Raw genomic sequence first — 18522 nt, 5'->3', positions numbered from 1 at the left:
AATCAAGCAGCTGACATCCTAACCTTACTCGAAGATCAACAATCAGAGTTTTTAATATTCCTCATGTTTGGTTAATGAAGTTCTTGTATCCCCATTTATGGTTTGAATTAATAAAAGTATTTGTGGTTAAAAAAAAGAAGTTTTGATTAATAAGCTAGCAGTCATCTAAAATATTTATAACACTGAAAAGATAAAATGGTGTTAATAAAAATCGAGAAAACAACTAATGAGATGGGAACATTATTTATAATGATTTGCAAGAAAATTACATATCTGAGAATTTCTTAGTTACATTAAAAAATATTGTAGAATTTTAAAACAATATAGAATTATTGAAAAGGTATTAATCTCACTTTTAATCGACTGTTCCTAATATGGGGTTTCAAAAATAAAACATATTTATTGGATGGTACAAATAAATAAATATTCTTAAAGCTTACAAATTTTTTATTTACATTCAATTTTCAGCAATATATGTTTGGAACAAAATTAACATATTAAAACAAATAGAAGATTGATAATTCAATTTGGAGAGAATGTAGTATTTTCTTAAAAAATTAGTTAAATAATTTCAATAATTAAGAAGCCATTGTAATTATTTAAGATGAAAATTTGTAATTATTTAAGTGTATCATTGCAATCAATGTATTAAAAACAAGACTGGTAATTAAACTGGAAAATTTTTGCGCCATGGGTCAACCACAATTCGACTTGATTTAATTGTGTTCAACCAAAAATTGAGTTAATAATAGAATAAACATATAATTAAATCTTAACATTTTGTTAGTTATCTTCGGTAAATTTACAAACATAGTTAATATTTTTATTTAAAAATTTAATGGAAATAATTATGAAATAAAATTTAAATATAAACCAAATGAATATTAAATATAAAATTAACATTTGATTTCAAATACAAAATCAATATTTTTAACTTTACATATTTATCACAGTGAGTTATGTAAAATTAAAAAAAAAATTGAATATATGTAATAGAAATATAAAAGGTTTTATTTGTAATAGTTATAATAGCTTAAAATAAAAAAACAATTAAAATTGATTTTTGATTATGAATTGTAAATAAACCCAATCTTTTCCACCTGACGCGGATGTGTTTTGGTTCACAGTTTAACCCAATTTGACCGCCGGTTCGATTCGAAATTAAAACACTAATTGCAATTTTTAGATAAACATTTGCAATGGTTTAAATGTTACATTGCAGTCAACATCAAAACACAGTGAAGAAGTCGAGTATATTACTCCAAAAATGATTATAATACGTAGAGAACACACATAAAACTGCAAATTTTAATTGTAACTATTTCCTATTATCCTTATTAATATTAAGGGCAAATCTTTGATGTCTCATTCTGTAAATAGATTTGTGTAGTCTATCTTTGAAAAATGTTATGAAAAAATTTATAACATGGTTAATTTTTTTTTGTTGAAAAAAACATGGTTAATTTTAAACATTGTACTAGAAACAATTTTATTTTGCCTTATTATACGATTATTGTATTTTGTAATACATTAATTTTAGCCTAAATCAGATATCATTTAAAAATTGAAAATGTCATTTTTGTATATTATCATTTTCATGCTAAATATTTATATAATTATCATAATAAATTATATTAAAATTTGATATTATTCCTCCGCGGTACGCGGGGTCTGAATCCTAGTATTAATAATGTGTAACTACAAATAAGCTGAAATTGTTCAATGTATATGTGGTATCTATTTGCCTTTTGATGAGTTCGAATCCTATGATATTCAATTCCATGTTTCATAAACATCATGGATCTGATTTAATTGGGTAACCAAAACAGAACCGATACTTTGCTTAAGTCTAATTATCATGCAGTAGTAATAAAATATCTTTAGCCAAAAGTATATTGGTGGGAATATAATATAAGCATTCGTTTATAAATTTTAGTAATATGGTTCTAAGTTTATTATTTAGATTCTTTTGAGAGTATGTCGTTTGAGAATGTCAAAAAATTATATTACAAATATATAATGCACTAAATACTAGGCCTGAGACTTATTATCTGAAATCTGCTCCGGATCCGCTCCGAAAATAGGATATCCGGGGTGCCCGGATCCGAATCCGGAAAGTAAAATCTTGGATCCGTGCAAACCGAATCTGGATCTGGATATCTTAATTTTTAGGTCCGGATATCCGTATCCGTATTTTTAAAATACATTAAATTTTTAAATTTTATTAATATTTATATTTGATATATTAATATTTATACATGAATTAATCTTATAATATTATATTTTAATTTTTACAATATTATAAACATATATAAATATATTTATAAATATTTAATTTATGTATTATATTAAAAAATTAGTATTTTTTGTTAAAAAAATTATTTTTAATTATTTTGACGAATCCGGATCCGGATCCAGATATCCGCGGATAATAGAATATCGAGACGGATATCCGAAACCCGGATATCCGGAAACCACGAATCCGGATCCGGATATTAAATCCATAGATCCGAAGACTACTAAATACTCATGTTTTGTTAGATTTTTTTATATATATTTAAAACTTGAATGACAATTTTTTATTAGTAGATAAAAATAGGAGCTTAAATTAATAAAATAAATTAATAAAATCCCCCAATGGCTCTCCAACGGCTCTCTAACGGCTATAATATATCCTCAGAATTCATCGGTTTTTTCCGAGGAATACATTTTTCCTCGGTATTCCATAAGAGTATTCCGACCGATTGATATTTCCTCGGAATTCCGTCGGTATATTCCGAGGAATTTGGTTTCCTCGGAATTTCCGAGGAAATTCCTCGGGATATTCCGAGGATTTCATTTTCCGTCGGAATGTCCGTCAGAATACCGCTATTTTCTTGTAGTGTATGTGAACCAAACTGATAAGAAGCCTATTTTTTCTTTGTGGTCTTGGCTTAGTAGAAATCAAGTCTTTGCTGCAAATAAAAAAAATCAACAGAGAACAAAGGTATGATTATAGCTCAGCAACATAATCAAAGTAATAACAGTTATGCACTGCATTGCTTCTAATTTTTATGCAATAAAACAAAAACAATAATATCAGTTTACTGAAAAAAAATCACCAAAACCAACACATATGAACACAGTTCTCTGCTGCTACTAATGCATGCTTCCACTTGCTCTGTCTCAGATGGGTAGAAGATTAGCATCAGTTGTTCTCTTTTTTTTTTTTTGGTTACACAAGCATCAGTTGTTCAAAAGCAAATATTAGCACATTCGTCCGGGTTTAGATATTCTCTCGTTAAACCAATTTAAAGCCTCTGAGCATGGAGATTCTAAGTTCTTTTATTCAAAGATTCCCAAGAGACGACAAAAACATGTAAAGCAAATATCTCCACTGTTATCGGCTACTATGGCCTGTTTAGTGCCTCAACGGGACTGCTCTATATAGATTCTTAGTGATAAAACTTCTTTTGAGTAAAGTTTGTCCGAATCCCAATTTGTAAAGGGATCATTCCTTTGGTGATAATAATATCTCACCACTAGGCTGGAAAATAAATTCCTCAAGTTTGTGTACTGATACTTGAACACACATCTTGAACATGAGCTACAGAAACATCCATTATAGAGGAACCAAGTGATTACTTCATGTTCGGGTTCTCCAAGTTGCTAAAGGAGCAACCACTTGGAGAGGAATAAGAATACTTCTTGTTTTTTTTTGATAGATTTGTGGATAAGGATTCCAAATTTCAACAGGAAATTTGTAGCCCAAAAGAACTCTTGTCTTTTACCTTCCTTTTCATACACATTCCTTGGAAGGTACTCCTGGTAAATTCTCAGCAATGATCACTGGAGCTAGAATTTTTACATAAAAAGATATTAACAATGGAATAAAACCCTGATCAAATCTTTACTGATGTAATTATTCAGAGTGAGAAAGTAAGAAGCAGAATATGCTAGCATCTTGCTCAAAACAACCAACCAGGGTCGGTTTTGAAGAATAGTGACGATGAGAATATCAGTAGTGCTATGCCTACTTGCAAAATTTATTGGCAACTTGCAAACTATTATCTCTGGAATATATTGTGTGACAAAGGCCTCATTATTATTAAGATTCTTTCTCTAGTTTAAAGTTCTCTTTCTCAAGAAGTTTCGCCTCTACCCTGAAACCAAACCATGTCATCTTAGAAACTAAACATCCATACAATAACTTGAAGCATAATATAACGTGGGATAGTTTGGATCACAGAAATAAAGATCTTATAAGGGATTATATTGGCAAAGCAAAGTAAACTATCATAAGGGAAGTCAACTTACGTTTCACCACTTTGACTAAACATGACAAATCAGTGGAGACACTCTGTAAACAAGAAAGATCCAATAAGTAGGGTTCTTATTAGCTTTACTTTACAAAATATGTAAACAATACTTGGGGTCTTCTGAAAACTAACCTGATTCAGTAGTGATAAGATATGTGTATGGTCGTCCATCTTCCATACCACCTGTTTCCGAGAGAGAAAAATCTTGAGACTTCAAACCAATATCAACTATATATTTTGAGTTAAAATCAAACAACAAGTGGATCATTTATGAACAACATGTGTTGCAAAAAAAAAAAAAAAAAAATCTTCAAATCTATAAAGAATAACATAACTCGAAACAAAGTTCTCACTTTCTGAGTTAAAATCCAACAAACAAGTGCACCATTTACGAATTTGTTGTTTTTAGCCAAGTATCTATATTCCTATTGTGCAATGAAACAGTTTGGTCTACGTTAACTTCCTAGTTTCAGGACGTTAATGTATTTGCCCATCCCAGACTTGGATACTTCCAAACATAGTAATTAATTGGCCATTTCAACCAAAAGTGCTGATACTAAGATAACAAAGTATCAAACCACTGTATAATAGTGGATATGTGGATATATCTCACCACCAACAACAACATTTACAGCCTAAAGAAAACTATTAAATCAGAGCAAGGTCAAGACAGCTGTAAATCTTTTGTTACCCCCCATACCCATAGTCAATAATGCAGACACCAAAGAACAGAAAACAATTTGAATATCCACCAAGAAAAGTGATTATTTAACAAGTTAACGACTAAGAATCCACATAAATGATAAAATATAAGACCAAGAAGAAAAACACAGTTACCTAACTTCAAAAAATGGACCCAACCGGCCAAGGAATTAAAAGGTAGGTAAACAATGTTGACCTTTTATTCAACAAGAACAACAAAAGAACACACAAGTATGCCTATAGATTGTACGGGGAAAAAATCCATACAGCTAGATATCTTGATATGTTTTTTTCAGGACTCAGAATCCCGAGGTAAAGCTCTCTGCCCCCACTTTCTTTCAAGAGAACACATGAAAAGCTCCATATATTTTTCGTGTGGATTAGTGCAGATTACAAAGATTTCGATAAGAAGAAATCTTTATAGTCAACGAAAATCATCTGTTAAAAGAGACTTCTCCCTAACTTAAATCCAATAATTATGATTTCCTTTGTTACGGATACCGTTAGCTTTGTGCTGTGTTTAGAGACCAGAATGTTCCAGTAAGAGAATTTTCCAAACTACTCATCACCTAAACTGTTCCTTTTTAATCTAGATAACTAGATTTTGATCGGCTCTTTAAAAGCACATATGTTTATGTTCATTAATTAGAAAGTTTGTTGAGATATTATAGGGCAATTCTCTCAAATAAATATTTTCAAGGTTTTATCACAAAATAGAGTTTAAGAGCTAAAATGACCAAAATAACATTTTTTATTTTGAAAATTTTAAATTTTTTTATTTTTTAAAATTTGAAATCCTATCTCCAAAACCCCACTCCTCAACTCTAAACCCTAAACCCTAAACTCTAAACCTTAAACCTTGAATCTTAAACCCTAAATTCCACCCTTTAACTCTAAATCCTAATGTCTAGATTAATTAACCTTAGGGGTATAAATATATATTTACTTCTTTTGATAAAAAAATTTAAGTCTATTTTGGTCATTTTTATTTTTAAGGTCTACATTTGTGATAAAAACTTTTTTTGGGTCTATCCTAGAGAATTTTTCCATATTATATGTTTTCATTACAACAAACAAACTTTGTAAATTTTATAGTACAATGGTTTTAAAAAAAATTGAACCGAGTAATGTAAATTATAAGTTTTTTCCTTCAATAGACTTTTTCTTTTTGCAATTGAAAGAATGTTTATTTATGGCATAAATGAGATTGTGAAATTTTGAATTTTGATGTGACATTTATAAAAGGATTGTGATACATTTTTGTTGTTAAATATTATATATACATTTCAAAAGCTTTTGTAATCCAAAGTTTCTATGATATAACTAAAAACATTAAGATTAATAAAATTGGAAATAATTTAATTAGTTTGTCATGAATTAGAGTTTGTTGCTAACATGGATTTACAACAAACGTAATGGGCCAAGTTGAATCTGATGTTGTTTTCAAAAGATATTTTTTTTTCTAGGTAAGTTTTTAACTTGAAGAACAATTAAACATTATGTGCAAAATAAGGAAAAGAGAATATATCGGATATTTAATAGAGGATAATATTTAGGGGTGATTAATTTTTCGAATGATTTTGTGATATAGGAAATATTAATAAATGTTGAAATTCTATTGGGTAGTAAATACTGCGAAACGATTGGTTCATTTTATGGCTGAAATTAATAAGTTGTTTTATGAAAAAATATGGCACTGACATAACTTGTAAATAACATACTCCCTCCGTATCCTTCCGTATCCTTTTAAGTGATGTTTAATAATTTTTTATTTTGTTTCATAATAAGTGATGTTCTCATAATTCTAGATAAAATTTAATGTCATTTGAAACTTGTGATCAATTACAAAATACTACATTTTTTTCTTATTGGTTGAATTGGTTGTATTTAATGTTATTTTATATGATCAAGATAAATTACATAAAATTTTGTATTTTTTTAATATTTGTGCAAAAACCTTAAACATCACTTAAAGTGATACAAACAGAGTAACAATTCAAGGGTATAATCCTATTAAATATTCTGCTTTAATAGTATTGATGTTTAACAATTTTTATTTTGTTTCATAATAAGTGATATTCTCATAATTATAGATAAAATTTAATGTCATTTGAAACTTGTGATCAATTACAAAATACTATTTTTTCTTATTGGTTGAATTGGTTGTATTTAATGTTATTTTATATGATCAAGATAAATTACATAAAATTTTGTATTTTTTTAATATTTGTGCAAAAACCTTAAACATCACTTAAAGTGATACAAAGAGAGTAACAATTCAAGGGTATAATCCTATTAAATATTCTGTATTAATATCATTATAACACATTGGGAAAGAAAAGTAAATGTATTAATTACAACATTTATAGAAAAGATTTCTCTACCGAGCATCATATGCCAAATGTGGATGGAAATAATCACTTTAAAACGTAATCTTTGGGGGTGATTAGTTTGGGATCTTTGATGCTGATCTCCACGATTTTTGCTCAATATTCTTTTCAAGATTAGTTATGCGTTTCCTATGGAGACAAAGACCTAAAGTTAATTTTGTTTTGGCAAAGATATCTTAGCCAACTGGCACTATACCCCACTTCGATCCCTCCTCCAAACACATCTCTTTATAAAGAGCAAGAACTCTTCGACATCTGTACCCACATCATTTCCTCATTATATTATTACTACTACAAAGAAAACATCAACTTTATATACACTCTTTTTCACAATGGCATCAAACTCAATGTCTGCTTATGGATCTGGCTCATGGACTGTTAAGCAGAGCAAAGCCTTTGAGAGTGCTCTAGCAACCTATGACCAGGACTCCCCTGACCGTTGGTACAATGTCGCTAGAGCTGTTGGTGGGACAACACCAGATGAAGCTAAGAGACAATACGAGCTTCTCGTACGTGACATAGAAAGCATTGAGAATGGGCACGTGGCATTCCCTAACTACAAGACTAATGGAGGCAGCACTAAGGGCAGGCTGCGTGATGAGGACAAAAGGTACCATTTCTATTTCAATCTAATTAGACACAATTTGTGATAATTACAGGTAATCCAGTTTGTTTATATCCATAATATATAGGCTACTTCTATGTTCCATTTTAAAGATAATTGTATAGACAAATTATATTCCTATGCCATGGCAATATATTAGACCAAATCAAACTTAAAAGGAAAAGGGCATGTCTGTTTCAGCATAAGGCTTTTTACTTTACAAAGATTCTCTGACTTCTGATACTAAGCAATATGAGTCTCTAAATCTGCCAAGTGTTTTCTTCTCAGGCTTTGTTACAACCAAACTAAAAGCACCCACATATGCACTAAATATGCCTATAATCATTCCTTGTTGCTTTAGCTAGTATCTTATATGAACTGATTCCCACATATTGCCCAAGAAACATCCAAAAATAATATCTAATATACTAAATGTTTTGTATTCACAAACAGAGCTTAAGATAATAAGATTTAGAACCGGAGATTTCTACCATAAATTACAATATTTCTCTTATATTGGAGGATGATTCTTTGACATGAAAACTAACAAAATCAACTAGATTCAGAAGCTAAATGTCTAAACAATTTTGTTTGTTTGGCAGGATGAGAAGCATGAAGCTGCAGTGAAAGAAAAAGCAACAGAACCTATAAACTATGGTATGATGATGGTCAAGAATAAAAGAGAAACACGTAGAAAGATGTGTTAGTCAACTTTAAGCATGTTTGTATTGCTCTTTCCCACAAGCTTACAATCTACTACTAGTATGTCGAGGTGTAAAACAAAAAAAAGCCCTAGAGTTAATTAACCAAATATATTCTAGGGTTCTTCTTAATGAAAAAAAATCCAATTGTCTGAATCAATTACAAAAAATGGTGATCATAGAGTAAGGGATAATTCAAAGGATTCAGAAGAACCCACGTCGAGAAGGAATCAATAAACCAATCTGAATCAAATGGTTCTTTTTTTGTAATGAATACTATTTACGGAGAATCCCAAAAATGGAAAGCATATCAAGAAGAAGAAGTTCTCTCGAAAGTCGAACCCAGTATGTGTCTAATGGTTCTTCCTTCTTAATGGAAAGATCCATTGCCAATTATGCGAAATGAAGAAGAATTCACGTCGATTACAAAAAAAAACAATTGGGCAGGAAAATGGAAATCTGATACTTGTAAAAGTGTGGCTTACACAATGCAGACATACCGTACCGTACGTATACGAATGTTTGCTCCGTACGAATACGATATACCGGATTTGTGCGTATCGTATCTCGAGGCTACCACTCTATGCTTTCTGTAGAATACAGTTAATATATATATATAATATTTATAGTTGATATTTTCGTTACTCAAGTTAAAACAATTTTAATAAATTGTTCATGTTTTAGTATATTTTACAAAAAAAGTATTTCAGTTTTTATTCGTTAATAGTAAATATCTTGTACATAATAATATAACTATTCATCTTTTATAGTTTAACGAAATATAATTTTATTAGAAACTTGGTAACATTTTATATGTGATCCTTTTCTCTGTGTATTGCATCTTAAAATATTTGAAGATTAGCCTTGACTCAAACATATTAGCCTGTTAAATTTATCTAGAAACAACTAACTGTCTGGAGATTTTTGTTCCAAAGCTTTTTTTCAGTTCCATAATATTTTTCTCATCAACAAATGTCTTTAACCACATTAGAATCTATATAGTTATTTAATATTTAATTTATTTATAGTTTTGCAACAAAATAATAAAAATCAAATTTATTTCTGGCTTTAATTTTTTTAATGAAAAAATCAGTTGATTTTCCAATTAAATCACTATTACTTGAATTTTAATAATTTTTGGAGGATTAGCTTTGTTTTCATCTTGTTGTAGATGTTTTTTTATCTAAGGAAATCATTATCTAAAGTCAATTTTTTTATATATTTATCTTTTTGTTTTATTTTTAGGTAATTCGGGTCGTCTGTGCTCGAATACCCAACTAATCCTGAAGACCATGAGACAGAGTGACAAACCATATAAATACTTTATATTCCCACATGTGTGCAGTTTATCTAAGTGGTAGGTTTCAAATCCGGGGTGTTTTACCTGGCACATTTTCAAACCTGTAACCCGACCACGTCCATTATGTTCATTCTAAATTATACCTGATTATATATAAAAGAGATCATTGCATTAATTTTTTTAAAAAAATCTTATAATATTGTAGTAATTTTTTTATTAGTATAGGAACTTATACATAATTTTCTTATCAAATAATACTAATGCATTGGGGATAAGCTTTATATGTCTCATTGTGGCACGGGTGTAAGTTACTTGATTCAGAGAACAACTAGATTTCTCTTGCCTGGCATCCTTTTTGTGTGTGTGTGTTTTTTGTTTTTGTCGGATCTGCATAACCACGTAGATTATTTGTTGTTCCAATCATACAAACCGCTACAAAACGTTTTAAACACCTCCGAACCTCTTAAAATCAAAAGTTGGTTCCAGCTAGCGTTTGCGATTGCAACTAGATAAATAAATATAAAATTATTTTTAAAATTTTAAAATAGAAATAGTATAAAAATATATATATACACATTTTATATATTAATTTAAATTCACAAAGAGTATCATAAGTAAACATAATATTATTATAAATCATATTAATAATCATTATATTTTATCACAATAGCTTGTTTTATATTTTTATAATGTTATAATATGCTAATATTAATAATTTATTATTAAACCGCTGCAATATCTCATAATCAACCAGTTACAAATATCCCGTAAATGCAATAATTTTTAAACATTGTGCCAGTCGTACAAAACGCTTAATAACGCTTGGAACCGCAATCTGCATCCGCAAACTCCCGCATCCACAACCGCAAACTTCCGCAACTGCAACCGTTGCGTTTGAACGAGTCGGCCCTAATTAGAAGAGAGCTAAAGTAGAATTTTGCCAACCCACTTGGTCCACTTGAAAATTTGATTCGTTATCTAATCCCAAATCACAGATTTTGAAGCTAATCACGAAAGTATCCTCGCCATTTTTCCATACATCTGCGTCGTCATCTAGTCAATTTTTTTGTCTTGCTTACATTTGGTGCATTAGATTAAAATAGTTGCAAGAGTTTACAAATCTGTAGAAAGTATAAACTCTAGTAGACAATTTAAGTGAAGATCAGATGAGTGGCCCCAGAGAATTCTTCGGGGCCCAGTAGAGAGAATTGGCTTGTAAAGGCCCAATAGGTTTGGGTTGTGTAAAATTGATAGCGCAGTAGTCTTGAAAACGTTGTCGCAGAAAGATGGAAAGCTCCGGAAGTATACTTGTCGGAGAAGGCCCATCTAGTCAAATTACATAAGCTAATTACGAAAGTATCCTTGCCTCCCAAGCTCTGAAGAAGGTTTACCCAAATCTCTCCTCAAAAGTTTGGCATGTGATCCGAGCGACTAGAAAAAAACGGTTCGGATCAGGTACATGTAATGTCATTTACCCCAATGAATCTTGTTGTGGAGGAATTGCGGATTTTAGATCCGACACGAACCGAATCCGAGAAGTATCCGAAATATCTGAAGCTTCTAATATATATTAGGTATAAGGTGTTTTGATATATAATTTTGGTATTACAGATATTTTTTTAAGTTTTGAATTCGGGTTTTTAGGTATAGTTTTGGGTTTCAAGTAAAATTTTAGATTTTCAAAAATATAATTCGGATAATCATATAAACTTTTTACGTATTTTCGAGTTTTGGATCAGATTATGGATAATTTTTTTAGTATTTTTGGATATTTGAATATTTTCAGATATTTTTTTGGGTTTAGATATTTTTTTTGGATTTTGGGTATTTTTCGGGTCCTAACTAGCCGAAGCCGACCCGAAACTTTTAGAAACAAAAAATAATTGATATTAACGTTTCTAAACAAGGGGACCCGAATCGACCTAAACCCAACAAATTCTAATTACTCTATTGGATGGATCCTAATATCTAAGATCCGAGACGTCCCAACCCAACTACCAAAATGCCCAAGCCTACTGAGAATCCTGATCCCAATCATTCATCTTCTCTATGGGTTCTGATCTCCTTCTTTGTAAGTCTTCATCCTTTTTCGATTTCCAGTTTTTGTATAAGATGCATAAATCTGTCGATCTAGGGCTTCTTCGATAGATGTTCGGATGATTCCGGAACGATCGATTTCCTCGTATGCACCTCCGTTATTGTTTTTTTTCTCACTTGCTTTGTTTTTCTTACCTGAACTGTGGTATCTCAAGCCGCTACAATTTAACACCTTTTTGATGATTATATATGCCTTCAGGATCTCTTTGATTCGTAATTTCTCGTTATGAGAAAAGTACTTATTTATTTATATAATGAACTTGAATACACCATCAACAAGAACTTTCATGGGATAGATCGAAGCAAACATACATGTTCTAAAATGTTTTGGTTTGTCAATTTGTAATAGAGTATGCAATTGATTTTTACTATATGAATGCATACATGCATTTCCGGAAACGAATATTGTATAAATCCGAACAAGATAAAATAGACAAATGCAAATTAGATAAGAAAAGAATCCAAGCTTCTTGGGGGGGGGGGGGGGGGATTTTGCAATATTGATGCATATAAAAATAAATAGATATGGCCCCCTGAAGAAAAAAAAAAATATAGGTATGGCCCCTTGAAGAACATTATTTTTTTTTTCTCAGGACATGTGACAGCTCAGTACACACACAGTGGATATATAAGTAGGTGGGCACGTTAGGAATTATTATTGTTAGAACAATTAAATATTTAAAAAAAAAATTAGAAAAACAGAACAGAAGAGAGAGAAAGAGAAAGAGAAAGAGAGAGAGAGAGAATAAAATCCCTTAATAAAGCAAAAATGAAAATAGGTTGTTCTTCGTCTTCTTCTTCTCCGCTTCTCGCCGTTGTCTCCATCTCAGGCTCATCGGTGAGTTGACTTATTTACGCAAAACATCTATTTTTAATCAATCACTCGCCCCTTCTACCAATTTTTCAAAATTTTCCTCTCTTCGTGCTCGCTCGACCTGTAAGTCGAATCTTAGGGATCATTGGAGTTAAAGATGTGATCTTTGTTATAATGATATGTTTTGGGTTTATGAAAGTTTCAATATTTTCTTCTTCTTATGATCTGATTGTAATCAAAAAAGAATATTCGCCTTTGATCTGTTTTTGTTTCCTCAGGATCTGAAAACAAGCGGATCACTTGGATCTCGGATTCTTCCGGCTTCTCAAAGGTGATTGAATAATCTGATCCAATGATAGAATGATTGATGAATATGGTTATGATGATGATTGGGTTTGGGGTTTAAGCAGTTTTGATATGTAAGTCAAAAAGACATTTGTTGTTTTGTTTTGATATAGCAGATCATCCCCGTTGGACAGACTTCTCCGGTGTAAGACAATGTCATCCAATCACCTAAGGCATGTTGAGTCAATGTCCCTGCTACCCTCAGGTGCCGGCAAGATCTCTCAGTTAAACGCTGTGGTCTTAGGTGAATCCATTGCCTCTGAGGAGAATGATCTCGTCTTTCCCAGCAAGGAATTCTCCAGCCAGGCTCTTGTCTCCTCCCCTCAACAGTACATGGAGATGCACAAGAGGTCGATGGAGGACCCTGCAGGGTTCTGGTCTGGCATTGCGTCTGAGTTTCACTGGAAGCAGAAATGGGGTGACCAAGTGGTCTCCGAGAATCTCGATGTCAGGAAGGGTCCTATTCACATTGAGGTTTGGTTTCTCTTCTTTGTTTTTTTTTCCTTGTCTTGTTAAAATGGTTGACAATATCTGAGAGATCATGCATGTACCACCAGTGGTTCAAGGGGGGAATCACCAACATCTGCTACAACTGCTTAGACAAAAATGTTGAAGCTGGTTTGGGTGATAAAACAGCTATGTTCTGGGAAGGGAATGAACGTGATGTAGATGCTTCCTTGACTTATTCTCAGTTGCTTCAACAAGTTTGCCAGGTATATAAGCACTTGATGTTCGTGCTCTCCTACCACCTCTAGACTCTTCTTTACATGCCTTGTCCTCCTCCTACTGCAGCTTGCTAATTACTTGAAAGATGTTGGAGTGAAGAAGGGAGATGCCGTTGTAATTTACTTACCAATGTTGATGGAACTTCCTATCGCTATGCTTGCTTGTGCACGCATCGGAGCTGTTCATTCGGTAAACCTATGAATTTTTTAAATGCAATATTTTACCTAATTCATCCACACAAAAACCGAATTTTGTTCGACACGACAGGTCGTTTTTGCTGGATTTTCTGCTGACTCTCTTGCCCAAAGAATCATTGATTGCAAGCCAAAACTGATACTGACTTGCAATGCTGTTAAAAGAGGCCCTAAGACCATTAATCTTAAAGCTATTGTTGATGCTGCTCTTGACATCTCCTCTAAAGATGGAGTCTCTGTAGGTTAGTCCAATCTCCCTTTGTGTCTCTGTCCTGTATAGTGTATACCTTGTATTATTAGTTCGTTCTTTGAGCTCAACAGAGAAAATATATGGTTTGATGGGTTCATAAGCGTGACTGTTGGTGTCTCTTGTTTCTCTGCAACCAGACGTATGCTTGACCTATGACAACTCATCAGCGACAACAAGGGAAAATACAAAATGGCAGAATGGAAGAGATGTGTGGTGGCAGGTAAATTGCAGAGCTGTTTACTAATTGCCAAAAATTCATGCGTTTCCTTTTCTCAAAATCTGCTTTTGGGTGATGGTAATCTCTTTAGGATGTTATTCCCAAATATCCAACATCATGTGAGGTGGAATGGGTTGATGCGGAAGATCCATTATTTTTACTCTACACCAGTGGAAGCACCGGCAAGCCCAAGGTATTTGATTTAATTTTGACTTGTATTGTTTTAGTTTTCTCTCTTTAATATGAGTCCTTTTGAAGGGTGTCCTACACACAACTGGAGGGTATATGGTCTACACTGCTACAACATTCAAATATGCATTTGACTACAAATCAACAGATGTATACTGGTATGCAAAAGACACACTTTCATTGACTGTTCAAACTACTTAGTAAAAGATATGCAATAGAGTGGCTAATCTCTTTTGCTTCTCTCACATTAGGTGTACAGCAGATTGTGGTTGGATCACTGGCCATAGCTATGTTACCTATGGACCGATGCTCAATGGAGCCACTGTTGTTGTCTTTGAAGGGGTAAATCCATTTGGATAAATGTAGATGTTTAGATACTTGAAATTTTCTATCAATTAATGTCTTAAATCAAAAAATTCAATTCTAGGTTCCATTGCCATAACAATACATTCTTTTTTCTTACATAGCTATCAGCATTTTAAGCTTATGAATGTGTACCAAAATGAGTTTCATTTTTCATCTCTGTCATTTGGATTGAACTGATGGTTGTGATATTATCATCTGAACAGACTCCAAACTACCCTGATTCTGGACGCTGTTGGGAAATTGTTGACAAATACAAGGTTTCCATATTTTACACTGCTCCAACATTGGTGAGGTCTCTCATGCGCGATGATGATAAGGTAACATTTATGCAATCTTTCGGTTGTGGTGAAAAGTTAATCAGCATTGTAGATTGTTTTAGATATCTAAAGCATTTTTTTTTTTACCGTTTCCAACTTATTTTGATTGTTATAGTTTGTGACAAATCATTCTCGCAAATCGCTACGAGTCCTTGGAAGTGTGGGTGAGCCCATCAATCCGAGTGCATGGAGGTTAGAACTCGTATTGTCTTTTAAATCTTTCATTCATGCGATCAATTGAATGGGGAAGTTTATTCAATGGTTTACCAACGCTCTGTCATGTAGATGGTTCTTCAATCTAGTTGGTGATTCAAGATGTCCCATTTCCGATACGTGGTGGCAAACTGAAACTGGTGGCTTCATGGTGGACTCTCTTCTCTTTCGCTCTTTATGTCTCTTGATACCTCTTGCATACTGTGTCTCATGTGCATCAAATTGCATGGCAGTTAACCCCATTGCCAGGTGCTTGGCCGCAGAAGCCTGGTTCAGCTACTTTCCCTTTCTTTGGTGTTCAGGTCTGTGATTTGTAGTGTGCAATTTTAAACTTAGTATGCTGCATTGTCCTTTAGAATGACTTCATTCTCATCTCTCTGCTGCAGCCTGTCATAGTTGATGAAAAAGGCAATGAAATCGAAGGCGAGTGTAGTGGTTTTCTTTGTGTGAAAGGATCATGGCCCGGGGCGTTTCGAACTCTGTTTGGGGATCATGAAAGATATGAAACCACGTACTTCAAACCTTTTGCTGGATACTATTTTAGTGGTGATGGTTGCAGCAGGTAGGACAATCTAATCTAATTAGTTTCTTTTAAAAAACAAAAACAAATTTGCAGTTAGTGTGTTATCTTTCAACTATCACATAGATAGTGGCATGGTGGTTTTACTTGTTTTTTTAATCTACGTTTGATTTTGTGTTCCAGAGACAAGGATGGTTACTACTGGCTTACAGGGAGGGTTGATGATGTTATCAACGTCAGGTAAGGCACAAATTATTAGAACGATGTCATTAAATTCTCTGAATTTCCAGTATTCTCCGTACTGCGCAACTTTAGACTTAAGTTTGGATTTGTTTTTTAAATAATGCACAGTGGCCACCGCATTGGAACTGCTGAAGTGGAATCTGCTCTGGCTTCACATCCCCAATGTGCAGAGGCAGCTGTTGTAGGTGTAGAACATGAGGTATGTAGACTTGAGTATGCATATGTAAGGTGTGACACTGATAAGCATGGAGAGTCCAATATGCAAGAAAAGCGTACGATGTTTAGTGCGTCTAGTAATTGGAACTAGTTTTATTGGCCTTTTGAAAGCATGGAGAGTTTCCTGGTTCTTAATTACAGAACATAAGGTTGCTTCTTTGTTCTTGGGTTTGATTTGGTTCTTCATTCAACGTTCTTCGTTTTACCATTAAGAAAATAGAAGTAGAAATCACTTTCGGTTGGCTCCTGTTTTGTATCAGGTGAAAGGTCAGGGTATCTATGCGTTTGTCACTCTTGTGGAGGGTGTTCCTTACAGCGAAGAGCTTCGGAAAAGCCTTGTACTCATGGTCCGAAACCAGGTACATATTAACCACAAAAAAAATATGAATAGTGAAAGCTTTAGAGATGCCACTTTTATATGGTGTCAACACTAATTTTAATTTGCAAACTTTGATGATTTATGTAATGATAGTTTTGGTGTATCAATGTTACAGATTGGGGCATTTGCAGCACCGGACAGAATACATTGGGCACCAGGGTTGCCAAAGACAAGAAGTGGAAAGATAATGAGGAGAATCCTGAGAAAGATCGCTTCAAGGCAATTAGAAGAGCTTGGAGATATTAGCACACTCGCTGATCCTAGTGTCGTTGATCAGCTTATTGCACTTGCCGATGCGTGAATCATCTCCTTTTTCTCTCTCCATGAATGTAACCATTAAACATGTGCAGTGAGTTTTCTACATCTATTTTTATTACAGAGGGGATGTTGAAGAAAAAAAACTGAAACAAGATGTTCTTGTGAAGAATAAACTGAGCAGACAATTTCGTTGTGTTTTGAATAAATGAATTTTTGTGTAATGAATTTGGCTTAAAGGTTACTTGATTACTATAATATATAAACAGTATTCCCTACCTTGTCATTCTAAAATTAAAATATTATCGGAAGACGAAGCTACTGTCTTTTTGAGCAAAGACTTTATTGGTGGCAAAGAGTGGCTCCGACCTGCGCCTTCTCATTCCAATAATGCTCCCAAACCAAACCCAACATAATATACTAACTAATAAATGATGAAAGTCCATAACGGCGTCAGCTAGCTCCATTACTCGAGTACATGAATTTGACTTAAGATGTTATTGGAATCCTCCTCATTCTGCGCGATTATACTCATCATAAAAGGATCCAAAACACCTCAATCACGCCTCCATAAGAATATAAGACAAGCGTATATAATGTAATCCTTCTATGTTTTAGGCCACTGTTTTCTTTTATGGTCCTTAAGTTTTTGTACTTTCGGCCAGTTAACATTGTTTATATTATGGGTATAATGAGAATACGCATGACTGATACTAATGCGGGAAGCATGCAAGCTGCCAACCTAACACGTAAAGTGTTTCTCAAGTTTTTTTTTTAAGTGTATCTAAAGTTATTATCTACTTTCTTAACATAATTTTTAACAGTTTGATATTGGGTATATATGTTTTAATCAAGTTACCAAATAATAGAAATCACATCTTCTACATGAATATCAAATTAGTTATCATTTTGTGGTAACCAAAAAAAAAACTTAAATGAAGCAAAGAGTGTACAGACAGTTGAGCAACTAATTAATCATCCGTAACGCGATACTAGCAAGGAGAAATCGAAAGAAATTTCGTATCCTCATGTTGGTATGCTAATGCTATCTAGCTTGAAAATAATTCGTATCAAATACAGTATATAAAAGTAAATATATTTATGCATGTAGATAAATTGACTGCGAAAGCTCGTCTAACGTGTATAGATTTTGTATCTCAAACTATGAATCTGATATAGAAAATCT

The 18522-nt window shown here is 32.8% G+C and overlaps 2 protein-coding genes across 4 annotated transcripts; both read left to right on the top strand.

The window, feature by feature from the left end:
• Positions 1–7633: 7633 nt before the first annotated feature.
• Positions 7634–8855, top strand: LOC106420674 (protein RADIALIS-like 2). The gene is made up of 2 exons (XM_013861521.3): positions 7634–8000; positions 8597–8855. Exons 1-2 carry the CDS (start codon positions 7723–7725, stop codon positions 8619–8621), a joined length of 303 nt encoding a protein of 100 aa, XP_013716975.1. The 5' UTR covers positions 7634–7722; the 3' UTR covers positions 8622–8855.
• Positions 8856–12045: 3190 nt separating this feature from the next.
• LOC106420757 (acetyl-coenzyme A synthetase, chloroplastic/glyoxysomal) lies at positions 12046–17560 on the top strand. 3 transcript variants are annotated; one of them, XM_022701150.2, is made up of 19 exons: positions 12046–12066; positions 13185–13237; positions 13368–13725; positions 13809–13964; positions 14044–14166; positions 14245–14413; positions 14559–14641; positions 14730–14831; positions 14897–14985; positions 15079–15169; positions 15397–15510; positions 15626–15702; positions 15796–15874; positions 15957–16025; positions 16110–16285; positions 16427–16483; positions 16595–16685; positions 16963–17061; positions 17197–17560. In XM_022701150.2, the coding sequence occupies exons 3-19, from the start codon at positions 13405–13407 to the stop codon at positions 17380–17382; spliced, it is 2082 nt and encodes a 693-aa protein (XP_022556871.1). In that variant the 5' UTR covers positions 12046–12066; positions 13185–13237; positions 13368–13404; the 3' UTR covers positions 17383–17560. The 3 variants fall into 3 exon arrangements, with proteins under 3 accessions (XP_022556871.1, XP_013717054.1, XP_013717053.1); XM_013861600.3 differs by lacking the exon at positions 12046–12066 and adding an exon at positions 12725–12930; XM_013861599.3 differs by lacking the exon at positions 12046–12066 and adding an exon at positions 12733–12930 and having other exon boundaries at positions 13365–13725.
• The last annotated feature ends 962 nt before the right edge of the window (positions 17561–18522 follow it).

The sequence above is a fragment of the Brassica napus genome, chromosome C4 (genome assembly GCF_020379485.1).
Source record: "Brassica napus cultivar Da-Ae chromosome C4, Da-Ae, whole genome shotgun sequence".
In the NCBI taxonomy this organism is placed as follows: Eukaryota; Viridiplantae; Streptophyta; class Magnoliopsida; order Brassicales; family Brassicaceae; genus Brassica; species Brassica napus.
The sequence above is the reverse complement of the archived record's forward strand: the minus strand, read 5'-3'. Positions and strand labels throughout refer to the sequence as shown.

What these genes read in the sequence shown, in the direction of transcription:
- LOC106420674 (XM_013861521.3), top strand. Translation starts at nt 7,723, where the DNA reads ATGGCATCAAACTCAATGTCTGCTTATGGATCTGGCTCATGGACTGTT. An exon ending in CTGCGTGATGAGGACAAAAG is followed by an intron (nt 8,001 to 8,596) that starts GTACCATTTCTA and finishes TTTGTTTGGCAG; the next exon opens with GATGAGAAGCATGAAGCTGC.
- LOC106420757 (XM_013861599.3), top strand. Translation starts at nt 12,862, where the DNA reads ATGAAAATAGGTTGTTCTTCGTCTTCTTCTTCTCCGCTTCTCGCCGTT. An exon ending in TCATGCGCGATGATGATAAG is followed by an intron (nt 15,511 to 15,625) that starts GTAACATTTATG and finishes TGATTGTTATAG; the next exon opens with TTTGTGACAAATCATTCTCG. An exon ending in ATCAATCCGAGTGCATGGAG is followed by an intron (nt 15,703 to 15,795) that starts GTTAGAACTCGT and finishes TCTGTCATGTAG; the next exon opens with ATGGTTCTTCAATCTAGTTG.